Raw genomic sequence first — 22,420 nt, forward strand, 5'->3', positions numbered from 1 at the left:
TTAGTGCCCTAAAGGAGAAATCATGACATTTTATTGGTTTTTTTGTGTGTGTGTGGTTTTAGTCAAGAGAGAAAAATTGCATTTTGCTTAATTATTTGGAAAGTAGTCTTTTTAATTTAGGAAATTTATTAGTTTTCCAGAGAGAGCTAAGATATTGATAAATTTGCCTGATCCTATTGTATTTGAAATTTATTAGACATTTTTGCTGTCTAAATAATCAAACTTGGTAGATTTTTGTCAGGCTAATACAGAAGTGGTTATATTTCTGAATTTCTCGTGTGACCCTTTTTTTCTTACATTTCCTTAATTTCCTTATGTTTTATATCATAAGTTAGATCTTCAAAGAGGTTTCAGTCTTTTTGATAATGAAAAATCAGTATAGAGATAAGGAAAAGGGAACATTTGGCAAAAAAAAAAGTTATAAGAGAAGAAAGCTTTTCTGGATTATGAAATGATAAATGATAGTCTTATCAACATAGATAAACTAAAATTTTAAATATAATACCCTGTCTTTCTAACACACCTTTTAGCAGTTAAGCACCTCCACACTGAGCAAGTTTTAAGACAGACTTCAAATATTTCTGTATTTCATATTCAGTATGTAAGAAAAGCTATAAAATTGCCTGTACTCTTTGATCCTATAATCCTAATTGATATTTAACTTTTATTTTCCCTCATTTTTCACCCTACTCCCCTACCCCCCAAAAAAGTAATTTACACAATAGTGTGTTCAGCAGACTGTCTCTAATAGTAGAAATTTGGGAAAAGCCCATATGTCCAACAGTAGGGAGATGACTAACCAAGCAATAATATTAACACAGTGGTATTAAAATAAAATATTTGTAGATCATTGTTACTACATGGAAGTATTCATGAAATGTTAAATTTTTTAAACATCCAAAAAATATATGCATAATTATTATAGTATGTCAAAAGCCATGTTTTTTAAGGCATGTTTAAGAGAATTAGAAAGGAATTTCAAGTTATGAATAAAATTAATCTCTATTATGTTCTTAAAATAATTTAAATTCATAATACAATAATAGCATTTAATCTTGCCTAACCAAAAGCTGTGCATTAGCTAGATCAAACATTAGAGAAATCAGAAGCTTAGATCAGAGGTAGTGACACCCTAGTTTTTGGTCACAGAGTTTTGTAAAAGCCGGTGGTTATCAGTGAGTAATGATTCTGCCCACCCCACCCCTGCCCACTGCTGCTATGAGACTTTGGCAATGTCTGAAGACATTTTTGATTCACATAGTTGAAGAGGTGGTACTGGCACTTAATGGATAGAGGCCAGCCGTGCTGCTAAAAATATTCTACGTTGTAATGATCCTACGGTGCACCTGACAGCCCCGCACAGCAAATAGTTATCTGCCCTCAGATGTCAGTTGTGCAGAGATTGCAGAACCCTGGCATATGCCTGTTTTTGCTCAGGGCCCTAGTGTCTCATAATAAGTTGCTGCTGCCAGCTTATTATGGGGAGAAAACAAGTTGATGTTTTGACACTTAGGTAGAAATCAATGAAATCATATGCCAGATTCCATCATTGAGACCATTTTATCATATCGTATATTTCTAATTAAGACTTCTATTTGATGGAACTTGTGAATGTCAGTATTAACCTTTACCCTTTATGATTCTCTCAGATAGTTAAAAGAATTCTTGACCTTAGCTTCAGATCCATCTCAGTTGTCTGCAATCCATTATGATTTATGGCCTCTTTTCAGTATGGTCACCATTTACCTTTTACCTTCATTATAGGAATTGAAGTTATAACTTGGTTGTATATGTATTTTCTTTGTTCATTTTTAAAAATGTGATGGAAAACATTCTTAAAAAGTGAAGATACAGTAAGAAATAATACACAGGTAAATGGTAAAATATAGTCAAATCATGTATAAAACTTCACGTATGAATTTATATGAACCCCTAAATCATAGTTGCATATAGTAAAAGCTTGATATAAGGCAAAGAAATTATTATACATTAATCTTATTTTCTAACACCTGTAACAAAGAAATTTTACTCTATTATAGTGTAGGATTTTGGGATTTTTCCCTCTTCTCTCCATATCCCATTTGCTCACAGTGAGGCATCAAATCAAAATTATTTTATAGCCATCTATTTAGAGTAAAAAGTCTATTTTACTACAGTATAAGGAACTTTAGATACATTCAGAATCCTGAATATGCCCTTATTAACTTAATAACTTTAGTTGTAGATATGGTTGCATCAATATCTAAATTGTCCTTAAATTAGTTTTATTTAAGTTTGTGGCAATTACATCATTGTGTATTTTGTTTTCTTATTCTAGATCTTTTGATATGATTAACAAAACTGAAAACTAGCTCATCTGTGGGGGGAAAAACACTGTCTTCAAATTGTCATAGTTAAAGCTTTCAAAAAATTAAAATAACCTTTTGGAAACCCTGTACAACAAATAAAATAAATAAGTTTCTTTACCTGTCATATTCTAGTCTTATTCATTAGACAAATACTTCCTCACTGTTTTCTGTGTACTATTCGTAATACCAAGGAACTTGGTTGAAATTCAGAGACTAAAAGGCCTCATCCTCAAGGAATTCACTTTAGAGCTTAAGCTTTTTATCGCCAGTCCTGGGGATACATTTTTAATTTTAATCAAGATTGGTTGCGCTAACTCCTGTCCTTTTATAAAAGACTTAATCTTTTATTTTCAAGCCATTTTTTTAATTCAGAGATCACCAGACACTCTAGACACTTGCTTTACTTCCCTTAATGACATGTTAATATATTATTTGGGAGTGGGACTTCATGGATTTTACAAAGAATCAAATATTAACTGACTGTTCAAAATAATAGTAAGAAAAGAGAACTAGATGACAGGAAACGTGAACCAGAACAATAGCTGGCTGGTAAGACAAAACTTCAATTGACTGTAGTCACTGAATTATCTGAAAATGCATTATCCTAATTCATTTATGGTAAGTCTTGCTTTGGGGCATTCTTTTTGACATTTAATAACTACTCTGCTCAACTAAGAACTGGATTTTAACTCTTGTTAATAGTGCTCACTGTTTCAACTTACTGCAATGTGTCATAGTCTGTATCCCATCAGGGAAACTTTCTTAAAAACAATATTTGAACACCTCTTTTCTTGTAATAAAAGTTCCAATTAAAAGGGAAAACTGTTGTTTCGTATTTTTACATCAGCCAGAGAATTCATGTTGCGTGTTCCCAGCATGGAGTGAGCTTCAAGGAAGAATTGAACTAGGTGACAGCTCCTTCTATAATTAGAACTTCATAGTGTGGCTTTTATTATTTGCCTTAAACTCTTTTGAATTACATATCACACACACTTATTCAAATGTAAGTAACAATCTAAATGCCAAATATTTTTCAAAGCCCCAAGTAAATTTGTATTATTTTCTATTTAATAGTTACTCTACTGCCTTTCAGTGGTAGTAGTTCTGGAAAATTGAATTTAAATCCGTGAGGTGCTTAAGACCAGAAAATGAGCTTCACATCATTCTCTTTTTTATATTACAGAAGATATCAAAATCTTTGGAAAGCCCCTAAAATTTAAAGATAGGGTAGTTTAACCTTTTGTGAACTAGGGAAGAATACCATCCAAAAAATAGAGAAGATTGAACAGTAATAGAACTTTCCTACCATCTTACCAGACTCTGTAAAAAAGGTAAAAATGGGGCTTCCCTGGTGGCGCAGTGGTTGAGAGTCCGCCTGCTGATGCAGGGGACACGGGTTTGTGCGCCGGTCTGGGAGGATCCCACGTGCCGCGGAACGGCAGGGCCCGTGAGCCATGGCCACTGAGCCTGCGTGTCTGGAGCCTGTGCTCCGCAGCGGGAGAGGCCACAACAGTCAGAGGCCCGTGTACCTCAAAAAAAAAAAAAAAAAGGTAAAAATGATACATTATATATGGAAGGAAAATTAATCCCAAATCTACCAGAGAATAAAAAGGAGTCTAAATAGAAGACCCAGAGTCCACATCTGGATCTCTAGCACTTTAAAGTAGAAAAAAATCCTTGCATGGAACCAGTTTCTTTTAATGAAGATATGATGCTAACTAGTTGTAGCAGGTGCTTTTAATTAGGACAAGGCCATTTAAGGCAGATTTAGTGGCAGTAGCATGAAATGCTAATAGACAATTGAGGAAAAAACCTACAAAAGCAGATCTTAGGAGTCCAAAACTATTAGTAATCAATAACCACTTAATATAGGAACATAGGTTATAGCCCTGTAAACCCTGCAGTCACTGCCTTAAAATATGAAACAATAACTTGTTCAAACTGATGATCCGAGTCATCAAGAGTTAAATTATATTCATTGTATACTCAGAAAATCTGGAAGACATATTTTAGGAACGTTTCTATCAATTTTTTAAAATCTTTTGCAGCTAAGTAGAAAATCTCAGTAAGCTAAGCAATTTACTTCTATAGTCTGAATACTTATTGTGGGCCTGCTCTCTGCTAGGCATTGTGATGGAGACTGAGAAAGTAAAAATAAGTAGGATACGTACTCTGCTTTTAAGATACTCCCAGTCTTAATTTCACTTACGTGGACCTTTTTATGCTCTGATGATACCATATGTAATATTACTTAGTGATTTAGCTTTTGCAGTGAATTGCTTGAGAACCCACCTGATATCTGATATCAGGTATAGATTTGATAAAATTTTATTAACTCCTTTGTTACCACCTATTTACTAAAAAGAATCAAATTCAGATACTTACCCAATAGTTAATTTCTAGTTCAGGATTTTTTCTTCTTTGTGAATGAAAATGGTTACATACCATCAGTTACATACATATTGTTAGATTTTCTTCCCCAGTAATAGTAACTGTCTCACTGGGAATGTGATCTGTCCATCCTCTCTACAAAGTCAAATGACACTGAAACTTCCAATATTATCACTTGTAGTGATATGCAGTTGTTTGCAGTTGTTTGTCTTCATGCTTTCTAGTTAAATGCTAATTTAGAAATATAATGGAAATTATAGTTAGAGCTATAGTTCTAATTAGCATTAGAAATGCTAATTTAGAAATATAATGGAATATAATGGAAATGTTGTACGTGCTGTGCAATGTAGGATATCTTTAGAATAAAGTACAAATGCTTTCCTTTTCTATTGAATTAGTCTTAAGAGAAAATGGGTGAGAGTACCTAAAGAGAAAATACTAGTATATGATAGGATAGTTCATATTAGAACCTCTGGCAGTGTGAAAATACTCTTTAACTTTTTCCATATTAATATGCAAACATTTCACTATAGTGTCTGACTAGTACTTTTTCAAGGGACTGTATATAACAAGGTGAATGCAGTGTTTTACCCCCAAAACTGTGAATATGCAGGAATATACTAATACAGTAGTAATTTCTTTAGGTGAGCAGTAAGAAAAAGTAAATACTTACTACCTTTTCACTTAATATTACTTAGACTAAGGAGAATGCCAAATAATTAGATTATTAACATGCTTAAGTACAGTTAATTTGATTTGTGCTGTGTTTTTATACATTTGCATTTAAATTATTTGTAACCTACCTTTGGATATTGCTAGTGATTTTAAATGAGACATCTTTGCAGACAAATCCATTTGGCTTTTCTAAAAGTTACTTGAATTTTATTTGAAAAGCATGATGTATTATTATCTAATCCCTTTCCACCATGTGATTTATGTCTGTGACAAGAACCAAGCCTATAACAAAAAATATTTTGCCATATGATCCCTGTTTCTGTGTTGTAACAACATATTTGTAAGTAAAAGCATGTAGAAAAAGAGCATTGATGCCTTTTTCATATATATTTTGTACATAAAAATTATCTTTTTTATCATCACAATAATACCCTTTCAATTTAAAAAAGCATTCTTTGCATATTTATATGTGATGTTAATCTTTTCTTCATATAACTGTTGATACTTATTTTGTTTAGATATAATGTTATAAGAAAATCTATATAAGTAACAGAATGATTTGTGTAAACAAACTACTTTCACCTAAGTTTAATATTCAAAGCATCTAAACTTATTAAAATGTGCAAAAGATCCATGGTAATGAGACATTTAATAAACCTGGAATTTATTTGTTTTCCTCTTTTCTTCCTTCTAGATGTTCAGTGTCCCCAGCATCAGTAGATTGCCAACTCCCTCTCCTTGCAGCACCCCAGCCAGCATTATGCTGGTGCTGTCATACCCGATTACTGCAGCAGAATGGAGTTTTTCTTTAGTTGTAAGGTAAGTTTCCCTCCCCACTCATTTTACACATATAGATTCAGCTTTTCATTTTACAATATTGTGTAGTTTTATAAGTTTTTTAAGTTTCTTTTCTCTTATGGTTCCTTAGGTTATTAACCTATCACATTCAAAAACTTATAAAACTGCATAATATAATAAAGGACTTATCTTGTGGCCATAGACAAGATCCTTATCGTAGTAATCCCTATGAGGTTATAAAACCTTAGTGTTTGACAGTGGGGCATCTCATGGAAAGGGAGCTGGCAATCTGCAGCTGCTGTGGACATTGGCTGAGAAAGTATTGAAAGGTAAGCCTCAAATTTAGACCATATTGTATACCTTTGGTTCCGTGGTGTATGTTTGAATTCATACTGTATTTTATGTTACATTTCATAGTAAATTTATAAAAGAAAAATATATTACTCTCTTCAAAGTGACATTCAGTAAATGTTTGAATTATTAAGTTCACATAACACATTGGGATTACTTTAGAAAAAAATTTTTGTCTGTGAAAATAGAATTCTAATACTAAAAATTGTGAGAATTCTAATACTAAAAATTGTTCATTTATCCCCATATTCACATACCTGTTTATAAAGGAAAGTCATCACTAAATTTATATATGTAAAGCTTATTAAATGTATTTTTTATTAGAGAAACAATTAGAACACTGTTTTACAAATAACCATTTACTTAATCTTTCTATCTACTTTCTTCGATTCTGTATTGATCAGTGCAGATAAAAACTGTAAGAGCCTTTCTGATTTTCATTATGTCCATATTCTCTCTTATGTGTTTGAAGATGGGGAACTTGCTGTTTTCCTTGTTTTTTTAATTCACTTTTAAACTTTAGATCACCATAGTTTTAAGTACTACTGTAATTAAACAAATGAAACAAAGTAAATTTTAGAGATTTTAATGTTTGCATTACAGAGGTACCTACATGTAAATATAGGAACTTACACAGTACAGTCTCTTTCTTCTTTAGGAATTGTCTGTGTGTAGCCCATGAGAGATGGCATTGTGTAGTGGAAGGAAAGTGGATTTTAGCATTCGGGAGATCTAGAATTCTAAAGTCTTCTTCCACCTACAAGTAATTCTCTGTTTACTTTAGACACTTTCCTTCTGTAAAATTATGTCCTCTGAGTTCCCTTTTAGTTTTAATAATTTCATCCTAGAAGAAACATGATAGTTTTTCCTTTATCTGTATATATAAATAAAGTTGATCAGTCAGGAAAGCTATTGCTAATGATCTGATTTAAAGTTCAGGAAATATTTTGTTTGATTTTAAATAGATTTTTATATTAGATCCAAGTTAAGGCAAATTATTACCATTTGACTAACTTCATTTAAAAATTCATAACTTCTCTACATTAGTTCCATTGTATACTGTGACACTCTGAGACCAGCACTAGGTAGAAAGGGACGTATTGTTTTCTTTCCATTTGGATTGTATTGACCAAAGAAATAATAAATGAGAGAACCAGTATGAGTTTCTCTTTTACTGTCAAGTAATTAAAGTACCTTACTACCTCAAACACCAGTCCTGGAGCAGTGATTCTGAACGTTTTTAAACCTATGCCCCCTTTTGATAGATGACACACATACCCCATGGCAGGTATAGGGATGCCCTTTGTTGAGGTCATCGTATCCTTTATATGTATCTTCTAGTCAAAACATTTTATCAGCCTTTACTTTATATAATTTGTGTTATGAAAATAATAAACTTTTTGTTTGTTTTTCAAACACAGAATGATTAGATAGGCATTTTCAAATATAAATGAGATACCATACCATCACTACCCCAAGTTGAGAATATGCAGTATAAAGAAGGGGAAGAAGGCCAAAAAACATACATAAAGTTGAAGGCCTTAGACATTTACAAACAGGTCAGTGGGTATAACAGAGTTATATGGAAGTTAGGACTCTATTCTCTGATTGATTTATATGACCCCTCCTGTTCAGTAGTATATTTTCTGGGCATTGGATTAATTAAAATTTAGTAACCAAAATAAAATCAAAAGGTAAAATTTTCCTAATATTTTTAAAACTCTTTCCTATAAAAATTAATGTTGTGGGCTTCCCTGGTGGCGCAGTGGTTGAGAGTCCGCCTGCCGATGCAGGGGACACGGGTTCGTGCCCCGGTCCGGGAAGATCCCACATGCCGCGGAGTGACTGGGCCCGTGAGCCATGGCCGCTGAGCCTGCGCGTCTGGAGCCTGTGCTCCGCAACGGGAGAGGCCACAACAGTGAGAGGCCCAAGTACCGCCAAAAAAAAAAAAAAAAAAAAATTAATGTTGTAATTTAGTAGAGACACAAACAGAGTTGATAAATGGCTTTAAGTAGTATCCAGTTACACAGTCTCCCCTTCCCGTGCTTCATCTACCTAGTCCTAAAAGTCCCATAACACTGATAGTTCTGTAATCCCTACCCCATCACCACCACACTAATCCATACAGCCACCGTACTGCCCAGGTTAACTCTGCATCTGTAATTCTTCCCCATATAACTCCCAGTTAATAAGGAATTCAGCATGCCTGGCGCCCCCTAATCCTTTAATGATTTTCCAGTCAGTTATACCATGAAGAGAATATTCTCCCCACCTTCATTCCTTACCTCTTTCTGCTCTCTTTAGCTTAGGAAAAGTTTATTTCCACTGTCACCATTTCATTTTTGAGCCAAATAGAAGTTGATATGTAGAAAAAAATAATGTTGATGTGCCTTGTTAAAGGGAAAAATCTCCATCTACTATTTTCTATTTTTTATTGAAACAAAATCTTAGCTCATTCTGAAAAGGATTTAGGGTAGCTGTTACCTGCCTTTTCATCTTCCTCAAATAACTTTCCATAGATGGAAGTTATTTCTTGCTCACTTTTATTATTTATAATCTAATAGTTTTGTTTTCATGGGTTAGAATATGCACTTTATACTATCTCATAACATTTCTTTGAGAAAAATAAACTTTTGAGGTATAACTCATTGTTAGTTGGGTCCTTTTAGAATGCTTTTGACAAGAAGGAAAGTCTCTTCAGGTTAGTATATTATATGAAATAAAAGTTACTTTTCTTGAAATTTTTTCACAATACTATTATTTGTTATGCCACTGAGAAGACACAAAAATTAGTCAGTGAGCCTAGGTTCCATATTCATTATGGGCACATGCACATATAATCTCACCTCTTCCTACTCTTCTAATGAACAGTTTCCCTTCTGAAGTATAAAAAAACTCAGAAATGTTTATTTTTATGTGCATAAATGTGTTGGTTTAAAGCACAAAATTTTCAGGAGTAGGAAATGCACTGTTATTGATCACTTAGTTTTGTATGTGTCTAAAATTTCCATGACAAAAGGAAAAGTTTTAGATATATATAAAGTTGGGAAATTTATGCACAGATTTTAGAATATGCTTTGCTCTAGGGAGTGGTTATTTTTCTGCCTTAATGTTTTACCTATATGCAAATTGACTCAGAGTTCCTGTGGGGTGAAATCTAATTTTATGCAGGTTAAATGTGATCTGTAACATATGTAGTTGTGTGCCTTTTGTTATAAAAGAAATAAAATGAGTGGACTATATGGTATGTAAATTATATCTCAAAGCTGTTACCAAGTAAAAAAGAAATACAACTTGGTTATATAACAGTAAGGGACTATAGTGATGGTGGTGGTGGTGATGTGGATAGCTGGTGTTCACTAACATTGTGAAGAAGGGGAGGTTGGCTACCTAAAGTTATACCTTCTGTAATCTTACTGTCCCTATGGTATTCAAATAATTTTATGGGTGCTGATGAAATGTATCTTTACTGTGTCAGATTGAATTTATGTAATACAGTTTTTAAGAGGCAGTGATGTAATTAGTTCTAAAGAACTTGGACTTCACCAACAGGCAGATCTGGGTTCAAGTCAGAGAACCTTAAACAAGTCATTTAATCTCTCTGAGCCTTAGTTTCATCATTTGTTAAGTAAGACTAAAAATGCACACACTTCAGAGGGTTTTTATAACTGCTAGTATACGTGAACTCTCATGTTCACTCGATCTCTCTCTCCCTCCCTCCCTTCCTCCCTCCTTCTCTGTCTCTCTCTCTGTCTCTTTCTCTCCAAGTATGAATGAAATACTTAGGATAATACTTAGCAAATGGAGGGCATGTCAGAAATTAACCGTTAGTATAGCATGATAGTATTGAAAATGGTGACCAGTTGTTTACTTTTCTGTGCTGGAAACATTTTTAAATAAAATAATTGTAAAATTTCCTAAGGAAGTTTGTTAGGATGGCTTTTGAATAGGATAACAATTCAGGCTTTCTCTCTTTTTTTCCCCACTGTTGTGGAAAAATTACAGAAACTTTACAGAAGTGAGCAATGTCATTTACATAGTTATATAAATGTTTGTATCTTTACATGTGTTTTAGTGATTTATAAAAGTGTTTATAATTGACCCAATTAAAAACTTTAAAAAAATTTTATCTCCTGGTTTAATTAAATGGGTTTTAGATTTCTCCTGTAGAATTGAGAATCTTTAAAGTATATCGAAGAAGATTTATTATAGGATATTTTCCTCCTTGCTGCAACCTTCTGAAGAAGAGATATGTACTTATTTGATGGGTATTGGCATTTTGTTTTGTTTTTTACTCAGAAAATAAGTCTTGGCGTTTACTTTTGGATTCAGTCTAAGGAATTTACTTTTAAAATTGTGTTTTTTAGGGCAAATGGTATCATCGGAGGCAAGCTGTAAAAGAATTGCATAGCACATTGATACGTCTTTTAAATGAATTGCTGCCATGGGAACCAAAGTTAATGAAAGCTTTTCAAAGGAACAGGTAAATCAAGCTTTATTATCTTTTTTAAGGCTCTTACTTTATGATTATGGAAGGTGTCCTGGTATCATTTAGTATAGTTTTCCATTGATTTGTAATTCAGATAGTTTTGAGTACCTACTGGGTACAAGGTACCTCCTAAGCCCTGACAAAGTACTGTTGATTAAACAAAACTCTTTACTGTGTGGTTTTTTCTCCCCCAGTTTTTTTTTTCATTGTGGTAAAATGCACAAATAAAATTTACCATCTTAACTAGTTTTAAGTGTACTGTCCAGTAATATTAAATACATTCATGATGTTGTGTCACTGTTACCCCATCCATCTCCAGAACTTCATCTTGTGAAACTGAAACGCTATACCTGTTAAATGATAACTCCCTATTCCCCCCTTCCCCCCATCCCGTGGCAACCACCATTCTACTTTCTGTATCTATGATTTTGACTAAGTACCTCATATAGTACAAAATATTTGTCTTTCTGTGACTGGCTTTATTTCACTTAGCATAATGTTCTCAGGGTTCATCCATATTGCAGCATATGTCAGAAGTTACTTCCCTTTAAAGGCTGAATAATATTGCATTTTATGCATATACCACATTGTACTTATCCATTCATCTGTAATGGGCATTTGGGAGGCTTTTCATATTTTAGCTATTATGAATAATGCTGCTATGAACATGGGTGTACAAATATCCAAGACCCTGCTTTCAAATTTTGGGGTGTATACCTAGAAGAGGAATATGGTAATTCTGTCTTTAGTTTTTTGAGGAACTACCATACTGTTTTCTACAGTGACCGTACAATGTTACATTCCCACCAACAGTTACAAGAGTTCCAGCTTCTCCACATCCTCACCAACATTTGCTATTTTCTTTTTTTTTAATTGCCATCCTAATGAATATGAGGTGGTATATCATTGTAGTTTGGATTTGCATTTCCCTAATGATTAGTGAGATTGAGTGTTTTTTCATGTGCTTATGGCAATTTATATATCTTTGGAGAAATGTTTAGAGATTTTTTTGATTATTGATTCAATTTCCTTACTAGTTATAAATCTATTCAGACAGACAAACTCAAATGTCAGATGGTGATAAGTGCTGTGAAGAAAAGTGAAGCAGGTTAAGGGGAATAAGAAATGCTTAGTTTGGATGGGATAATGATTGGTCATGTACCAGGGTGTTGGAGAACGCTTCTCTGATGAGTTGATGTTTGAAAAGAGACCTGAAGGAAATAGGGGAGAGAGCCAAGTGGATATCTAAGAGAAAAGAAGATGTAGAAGCCCTAAGGTTAAAAGCATGATTGACATTTATAGGAAATGCAAAGGGGCAAGAATAACCAGAGCTGAGTGAGTGAGGAGGAAAGTGGTAAGAGTCAAGAGTCAGAGAAGTATAGGGAAAGGTAGCCTACGTGTTTAAGGATTTTGGCTTTTACTCTGAGATGAGAAGCCATTGAAGAGCTTTAAACAGAGGAAGTACATGATCTGACTTATGTTTTAAAGCACTCGCTCTGCCTGTTCTGTTGAGATAGTGTAGTGTGGGATGATGATAAAGGCAGGGAAGTCAGTTACACTATAGTAGTAGTCCAGGCAAAAAACGATAGTGGCTTGGACCATGATAGTAGCAATGCAGACGGCAGGGAGTGCTTGGATTCTGGATAGATCTTGAAAGTAGGACTAGTAGAATTTCCTTAAGGCTTGCATTTGGAGTGTCAGAAAAAATGAGGAGAAAAAGATGGTGCCTAATATTTTTTATCTAAACAACTGGAATAATGCAATTGCCATTAGCTGAGATAGGGGAAACAAAGAAGTAGTTTTGGGGAGGGGGTGGATTCAGGAGTTTGGATTTCAACATGTTAAGTTTGATATGCCTTTCAGATGTCTAATTGGAGTTACTGAGTAGGCAGTTTAGCATATTAGTCCCAGTTAAAGGGAGTAAGCCAGGCTGGAGGTATAAATTTGGGGGTTGTCAGGATATAGATTATATTTAAGCTGTGAGATGGTAGAAATCACCTAGTATATGAGCATAGATAAGAGAGACTGAACCCTTGGACATTCCAACAGTTAGAGGTGATGGAGATGGCAGGACTCAGCAGAAATGACTGAGAAGGAGTATTCAGCAAGGTAGGAGCATAACCAAGAGTGGTGTCTTAGAAACCAGGTAAAGAAGATGTTTTAAAAAGGAGACTGCTCATGATGGATTGAGGAGGATGAGGACGAGAATTCATTGTTAAATTTGGCAATATCACTGATGACCTTGAGGAGCTGTGTTGATAGAGATGTGGGTAAAAGTCTAAGGAGTCTGTTCAAGAGAATTAGGGGTGAGGAACTGGAGTTTTTCTATAAAAGTAGAGCAGAGAAATAGGGCAGTACCTGGAAGGACAAGTTGGAGTCAAGTTGGGTCATTTGTTTTTATTAATGGGAGAAATAACACGTTTGTATACTGGTGGAAATGATTGGATAGAGAGGCAAAAATGAACTCAGACAATGGAAGGTATGTTTGGTTGAGTGAGATTCTTGACTAGGTGAAAGAAGATGCATAAGTTGGAAGGGTTAGTTAGCCTAGACAGGAAGATGGAGAATATGAGTACAGATGAAGGTCTTAAGTTGCAGACGGGGTGTGAGCATATGAGAGTTCTTGTCTGATTGCTTCCATTTTCCCTGAAATAAGGAGCAAAGTCATTAGCTGAGTTGAGAAGAAGACTGAGAAGGGAGGAACTTTATACTACCCCCATATAGATATTACTAAAATGAAATTAATTTTACAGTTATCCTTTGGTAACCCACTCTAGTATCTTACAGCCCTCATCTGCTCTATAAAACCCTTAAGCAATAATTGAAAGATAAATAAATTGAGAGTAATTATTAACTAACATTTGTTGAATATTTATGTGCCACACAAACTATGAAGTAAGTGCTATTATTATCCTCATTGTACAAATAAGTAAACTGATGCTTAGAAAGTTTAAGGAACTTGCCCAAAGTCTTAACAACTGTTAAGTGACAGAGGTGGGATTTAAACTCCAATATGCACACATAGGAATTTTTTTTTTTTTTGATGTGGACCGTATTCAAAGTCTTTATTGAATTTGTTACAACATTGCTTCTGTTTTATGTTTTGACCTTTTGGCCACGAGGCATGTGGGATCCTAGCTCCCTGACCAGGGATCGAACCCACACCCCCTGCATTGGAAGGCGAAGTCCTAACCACTGGACCGCCAGGGAAGTCCCACACAGATAGGAATTTGTAGCAAAAGTAAATTGGAGAATGTATGTTCAGATTTTTTTTAAACAAACAAAAATAAACAAAAGGTAAAAGTAAAATAGAGAAACTCAGTTGAAAGCAAATGAATAATAAAGGATCTCTAAAATATCATGTAATCATTTGGAAATGTTTCTATCTCTCTTAGTGTTATAGAAACATAGGTATTATGTTTTTATGCGAAAAGGATCTCTGAAATATCACTTTTCAGCTTTGTTTCCCTATGCTTAATTTAAAAAAATAATTTCTAGTGAGACCCAAAGGTTTAGGTATGATTGCTATCAGAATTAAATGATGGATTGTTTTTGTTTGTTACTCTTTGTATAACAGTCAAAAATAATACACACTGTTTCTTAGAACTTTTTGATTAACTCTTTTAAACTATATAATAATCAGCAGTTTTAAGACTATCTCAAATCTATTTCTATCAGTGCAGCTAGAAAAAAATTACCTTTTTCACATTTAATAGGTCTAACAGCAGCCTTTAGAAAGACAAATAGGTATATGTTCGAACACTTTATTCTGAAATTGCACATATATTTTTTTAAGTTTCTTATGCCTACACCCTGTGTTTTGTCTTCTTGAACAATAGTCATTGACATCTTAGACACACTTGGTTAAAACATAGGTTTAGTGACTTAATTGAAAATACTAAAATATAGCTTAAAATGTTAGAAGGTACTTTAGCTTCCAGGAGTTCAATACGTACGTATTGTTTGTTGTGTCGACTATTTTTCTTCAGGAGTCGCCTAAAGAAAGACTATGATGATTTCAGAAGACAGCCTGATCACGATAAATTTACTGGAGAACTGTGGACTGCTGAAGAAGGTGAAGGAGATCCTGGAAAAGAATCTCCAAAAGTAGAACTCAGTAGCAAGTCTATAGACACCACAGAACCTTTAGATATCCTGGAGAAGGATCATTTTGATTCAGGTAGGCATTCGAACTTTCTTTAAATCAACACTAAAAGCACAAAGAGAAATTTTAGTATCTTTTGTGGAGATAAAGGATAATCTGGTTAATGAAGTTCATTGATTGGGGAAATCTGTTATGTTTGAAGGTGTACTAATGTCTTATTAAAGGTTCTTTGGAGTCATTATTACTGTTCTAGGAGTTTCTGGAGTCAGTGCCCGACTCCAAACTGTAGGCATGTTATTGCTCATTACAGACCACACATCACTGATATGCAGTCCCTTTGAAATAGGTTTAGCCTCTTCTTTTTATTATTATTAATTTTGAAGCGCTATTTCTGATGTTTGCTTTAAATGGAACTTGTCAAGTCCCTGATAATTGTGAAGATTTTTTTTTTTTATGAGGAATGATCAAGGTTGATGGCCTAATAAGACCAGAGTGGACACCTCATTCTTATAAGGAGGCTGGATTAGATGATCTGTAATTCATTTCAACTTATCAGATTATTTTATTCTATAAATCTAGTTAAATAACTTTCTTTAGTTATCTAAGAGGTATAAAAATTTTTGGTTAGAAATGTATTAACCTATTGTTTTCCATGTCTGGTGAATTGAAAAAGAGTAACTTCTCATCAACCCAGTTTGATCAGATATGAACATAAATTTTTTACTGTAGGAATAATTAAATACCAGAAAAAGCTGGATGTTTTTTATTCCGTAGAGTCTCTCTCTAAAAATAGAAAATATGGAGAACCATCTCTCTTTGATACGAAGGTTTCCCTATCTAGAAGGAGAGCACTAGACTAGATTCCTTTCCAAATCTAAATTCTGAGTCCTAATTGCTGGCTTGAGTATCTCTTTAAAAGATGTAAACTTTCCTTCTACACTTGTATTGGCAGCAGAATTTGATCAAAAATAATTTCCTTATTAATAATATGTTGTTCTTGGGAATGGTTACAATGTCAGGATTACCATGTCAAAGGTCACCTTACCTTAATTTCCATCAGTGGTACTGAGACTTTTGAATTGCCCTACAGGTTTCTTAATAAATTGCTTGTTCAAAGATTGACTTTCTTTTTTATAATTGGTCTTACCATTGCTATTCAGTTGCTGTTTTATATAAACAAAATGCTTGTTTTATAATTTTCAGATGATATGAAATTGTCAGAAATAGATTTACCTATGGCCAGAAGCAAGTTGCTGAAAAAAGAATTGCCTTCTAAAGATGTACCTAAGACACTGCCTAAAACACTTAAACGGCAGTCCAAACAAACTAATTATCTGGATGATAGCACAAAAGAGCTTTCCCCAAGGAAGAAAGCAAAGTTAAGCACAAATGAGACAACAGCTGAGACTGTAGAAGGTGATATGCAAATTGACTGTTTGAATGAATCAAAGCATACAGAGCCACTGTTTCCAGAGTCATTTGCCTCATTGGATTCAACACCAGTGTCTACTCTCCAGAAAGGGACCAAACCTATTCAGGCCTTGCTTGCAAAGAATATTGGGAACAAAGTGACCTTAACAAATCAACTGCCCCCTTCCACAGGTAGAAGTGCTCCTGCTGTGGAAAAGCCAGTTATATCTCCTCCAGAAGCAAGCCCCATAAAGCCAGCATTGACCTGCCACACCAGTACAAAAGGTCCTTTACAGATGGTATACAAAATGCCCTGTGGCCAGTGGTTGCCCATAGATCTTCATAACAGCTCTGTAAAGATTCAGATGCAACCTATGCTGGATCCTAAAACAGGAGAAAAAATCATGCAGCAGGTTCTCATTCTGCCTAAGAATTTTGTAATTCAGCACAAGGAAGGGAAAGCAGTTGCAAAAGAAATACCACCACTTCAACAAAAAGGTACAGCACGACATGGTTCATCTTTCCCACAGACAGCAAATGTAAACTCTTCTTTAGCATCAGTTCTTGTCAACCCAACAGGAACTGTTTCTACCCAACTACCTAATACAGCTTTCAACAAGACAGTTACACCTTTGTCAAATGTGAGTAATGCTAGACCACAGCCTTTGACACCTGTAACCTCCATAAGTAATTTATTAACACCACCAGTTAAGACTAGCCACAGTGAGCCAGGAAAAGTCAAGAATGCAGTTTCAGCAGCCGCATTCCCCCAGCCCATTGCTTCACCCACCCTTTCCTCAACAGTTCAGCCTCAGTTATCAGCAACAACACTAAATGGATCTACAAACCCCGGTAGTTCCCTCAACTGTTTTGCACAACAAACTGCTGATTCGTCTGAAGCAAAGCAAGAACTGAAAACTGTATGCATAAGAGATTCACAGTCAATTCTTGTTAGGACACGAGGTGGGAACACTGGAGTTGTAAAAGTACAGACCAATCCAGATCAAAATTCATCCAATAGTTTATCTTCAAGTTCAGTTTTTACTTTTGCTCCTCAGCTTCAGGCATTTCTAGTGCCAAAATCAGCAACTTCATCATCCTCTGCTTTTTCACCAGTAGCTGGAACAACTGCTACATCTAGTCTCCCACCTTTTGGCCAAGCACCTACTTCTGTTTCCATTCCAGCTGGCTTTAATCCATCCACGGGGAAAAATCTTAAATTTACATTAAGCCAACCTTCCTGCAGTAGTAATTTGGGGCACATGATAGATAAAACTTCACACATGCCCTCCTCTCCCTTAAAGTCTTCTGTTTCTTCTAGCACTCTCCTACCATCAACAGCAAATAGTTCAGTAAGCGTAATTAGCACATCAGCAGGAAATTTTGGACAAACCAGTGCAAATGCTATTCATACACCAGCTAAACAGCAACAAGTAGATTATGTCACAAAAAGTTACCCTGTTACAAGATCAGAAGCAACAGCAGCAGCAAGTGAAGATATGGTCAGTGGGACTCCAGTTCAGAAACTTATGCTGGTGTCAGCTCCATCTATTCTTTCTTCTGGCAGTGGAACGGCAATTAATGTGGCACCTGCACCAACATCTGCAGGTGTTTCTGCCCAGAAATTAGTTTTTATTAATGCTGCAATTCCCAGTGGCACTTCAACCCCAACTATTGTGGCAGAACCATTAAAACAAACTCTTCCTCCTCCCTTGAGTAAAACATATGTTAAGGCTCCAGAGCAGCCCCAGATAGTACTAATTCCATCTACAGTGGGAGCACCAATAAAAATAAATTCGTCACCAACTGTGTCTCAGATAAAAGATGTGAAAATTGGGCTAAACATAGGCCAAGCAATTGTAAATACTTCAGGCAGTGTGCCAGCTATACCATCAATTAACCTATTGCAAAATGTAACCCCCAAAGGAGAAGAAAAAAGTACCAAGGGCTATGTTTTGCCGCTGTCAACAAGTGGTAATTCAATTCCAGTAAGCTCAAATTTTGTGAGTCAAAATATTACTCCTGCTAATGAATCAGTGGTTTCTGCTTCAAGAACAGTAAACATGTTTTCAGTAACAGGAGCAAATGTATCTTTGGGTTCTCTTTCAGTGACCTCAACCTCTGCCTCAGTTGGGACACGACCTCCTGTTTTAGTCAGTGGAAATGATACCTCTTCAAGAATTATGCCTATTTTGTCAAATAGACTTTGCATGTCAAATCTCGGAAACACTGTGGCTATATCAACTGTGAAAACAGGACATCTTGCATCATCTGTTCTGATTTCAAATACACAACCAACAGTGTCTCCTAAATGTCTGACATCAGCTTTGCAAATCCCTGTTACAGTTGCCTTGCCTACATCTGTGACTGTATCCCCTAAAATAATCAACACAGTTCCACAAGCCGCAACAGTACCAGGAGCCACACGTTCTGTATCTCTTTCTAAAAGACAATCTCGGACTTCCGTCCAGTTTCAGTCACCAGGGGTTTCAACTACAGTGCCAACAAGTACAAACACAAATAAACCTCAAACTGAATTTCCATCCCTTTCACCGAATCCAGGTAAAATAATTAACATTTCCAATTTTGCTTCTCTGCCAAACCAGCAACTGTCCCCTGCTTTCGTAAAATCAACCCCCAGTTACAGTTCTGCTCCAGCTGGCACTGCCGTTCACACTGGTACAGCACCATCAAATGTAACTAGTGTGGCAGGGGGCCAGTTCAGTGAGCCTTGTATTCAGCAAAAAATAGTCATCAATACCAGTACGCCTTTGGCACCTGGCACACAAATCATGATTAACGGAACCCGCTTTATTGTTCCACCACAAGGTCTTGGAGCTGGCAGCCATGTTCTCCTTATATCCACTAATCCAAAATACGGGCCTCCCTTAGTTCTTAACAGTGGCCAAGGCATTCAGCCTACACCGGTAGATAACCTGGCCCAGAAGATCACGCTAGCATCAAATAATTCTTTAAGTGGGCAACCTGTGCAACATTCTCTGAGAAGCTCTACAAAAATTGTAAACTCTCTTGGGAATGCAAGTTCTCTACCCACAGTACATGCAGCACCACAGATCATAAACCCAGCTGCTGAAGTTTCTGTACCACCTCCTGCACCAACAGTGTCATTGACTTCAGTAATTAAGTCTCCTCCAGCTACTCTTTTGGCTAAGACATCTTTGGTTTCTGCCATTTGCTCTAGTAATCCTTCACTGCCGAGTAGCACTTCAGTATTTCATTTGGATACATCAGTCAAAAAATTGTTGGTCAGCCCAGAAGGAGCCATTTTGAATACCATAAATACTCCATCATCTAAGGTTTCTTCACTCTCTTCATCACTCTCTCAAATTGTTGTATCTGCCAGTCGAAATCCTGCCTCTGTCTTCCCTGCTTTTCAGTCATCTGGCTTAGAGAAGCCTGACACAGCTGCATCTTGAATTTAGACTAAACGAGCCAGTTTTTAAATAATGGGGCATTGTTTTGACTCCCATAAAAATTTTAACTTTATTATACTGTTGAAAACATACATAGTTTGTGTGTGTGTGTGTGTGTGTGTGTGTGTTTTAATGTATCTTTTCATTAGCTTGCAACAAGGCTTTGTTTTTCTTGGGGAGGGAAAAATCTGTTCCATTTCACTCATTGATATGAGTATGTTTTCAAAGGTTATTTGTTTAAAATAGACAGGACTTACCTGTCTATATAACATGAATTGAACAAAGTCAAATTTGACTAGTTTGGAGTAAGCTAGGCTCTTGCACACTTGCATTGACATGTTTCTTCTTGAATTTGGACTGTTGCAGCGTGGCTCTACAATATGGTATTCTGTGTCTTTAGTGGAATCTTATTTTTGTTTCTGTAAGAAAAAATATATATATATATATATTTATGCATTGTGAAAATGCAGTCCATTGTGTAAAATTGTACATATTCCTAAATCCTTAACAACCTGTACTAAACTATATGTACAAAGAACTATGCTGTCTTATTTATGTTTTGTTTACATAATGTATAGTTTTTTAAGTATTTTAGTAATTTTGGACCAGTGAACTGTTAGCATCAATGCAGAAGAATCTGCATGTAATAAACTGAGTTGCTGTATTTCCTTGTTTGAATACCATTTTTAAAGTGCGTTCTTGTTCCAGTGAAAGACTACATGATAGAAGATGAGGACAGATCTTTACAAAAAGGAATTTAGGCTAGGAAATTTGAATTAATAATAGCATTTGTACAAGGCTTTAGAATTTACAAACTTTACTTCCACATATCTCATTTGACTTTCACAGTACTCTTGAGAGCTTAAATGATGTGCCCTAGGTCACTCAGCTAGTTGGTGGTATAGCCAGTATTTGAACCTAATGCTTAAAATCATTTCTGCATAACTTTACATTACTTCTGCTTTAAAATTTCACTCTGGATTTCATTGTTTTAACTTTTTTCTCTTAATCCACCACCAGATTCTACATTGATCAAAATAAGTAATCTTAAAGGCCAGTGTGTTTGGTCTGTGTGTATACATCCCAAATATGTTTTTTTAACTTTTTATTTTTAAATAATTTTAGATTTACAGGAAGTTGCAATGATAGTACAGAGAGGCTTGGGGTACCCTTCACCTAGTTTCCCCCGATACATTTATTTTTACATTGAGGGGTTGGTTCATAGTTGACTGATTTTCCAAAATGATACTTAAAAACGTGAATTTTTTTTGTTTGTTTAGAATGACAAATGAATGTGAACATTTTCAATTATTTATAAGTACTCTCTTTTTGTGTGTATTTTTCAATTACAGAGCAGTTACTTAAATTCCATTGTAAAGCAATGTTTATATGGACCAGCTTATTCCTGGGGTTCAACTTTATGGTATTTCAGAATTTGCCTCATTTTAAATAAAAGGTAGATTTTATACTTACTTGATGTTTATATCCATTATCTTTGTTGGGATACTGATTGTAAACTCATCCACATCCCATTTATAATGATACTATTAAACCTGATCACATGGAGTTGTAGTCTAGGGTTGAAGAGTAGGCCTAAAGACTTCTTTTGAAACTACATTGAAATTTATTAGTTGAAGAGGGCAGTGAGGGTATTCCTGGAAAGTTGCTAAAGGCTCTCAAAAGCCTAGATTTATACTCTAAGACAGTACCTTTGCTGATCATGTCTGTGCTTCACTCTGTAGTCACCTTCCCCCTTTCCTTGTCAGTTTAGAAACCTTGGATTTCAGGGGGAAGTGGGTGATGTTTGAAGTACATTGCACTGTACATACACGGTGCACAACAAATGAATGTATTTACCTACTCAACTTTTTAAAACAAAACAACCTAAAACTATTCATCTTTTGTCTGAAAAGAATTCTCTACACCACTTCCAGAAACGAATTTACCGAATTACTTATGACACACTTTATTCCCAGTGAAGGCCCCTCACTTACTAACCACTAATTCTTTTCTGACTCCTAAATCAGAATCCTAATATGACTTTCAAAGCTCTGTGTGATCTGGTGAACCTTAAAGTCCCTGCTCCCCGTTTAGGCTTTTAGAGCCTAAAAGGCTCTTCAGTCTGTTCCTGCTTACCTCTCCAACTTCATTTCAATTGACTCTCCCCCTTGCTTTCTGTACTCTAGCTTTCTTTTAGTTCCTAGAAAGTTCAAGACCTCAAGGTCTTCCCAGATGTTCCCTTTAACTTAATGTTTCATTTCAGGTTCTCATTACATATTACATAACTCCCGCTCCTTACCCCAGCCAGCATCATGCTATTGCAGTCACTCAGAGATTGAGGTCATAGTGTGAGAAATGCACAGTACTCCTTCACAACTGTAATAAAATGATCTGTATGCAATTATTTAATGCCTGTCGT

General features: G+C 35.3%; 1 protein-coding gene across 1 annotated transcript in view; it reads left to right on the top strand.

The window, feature by feature from the left end:
• Window positions 1-20,004, top strand: part of BRD10 (bromodomain containing 10) — a 103,879-nt gene extending 83,875 nt beyond the window's left edge. Inside the window, exons 6-8 of the mRNA XM_065879660.1 lie at window positions 10,931-11,046; window positions 15,042-15,232; window positions 16,361-20,004. Coding sequence (XP_065735732.1) covers window positions 10,931-11,046; window positions 15,042-15,232; window positions 16,361-20,004 — 3,951 coding nt within the window. The remainder of the gene's footprint in view (window positions 1-10,930; window positions 11,047-15,041; window positions 15,233-16,360) is intronic.
• The last annotated feature ends 2,416 nt before the right edge of the window (window positions 20,005-22,420 follow it).

The sequence above is a fragment of the Phocoena phocoena genome, chromosome 6 (assembly GCF_963924675.1).
Source record: "Phocoena phocoena chromosome 6, mPhoPho1.1, whole genome shotgun sequence".
Taxonomy (NCBI): domain Eukaryota; kingdom Metazoa; phylum Chordata; class Mammalia; order Artiodactyla; family Phocoenidae; genus Phocoena; species Phocoena phocoena.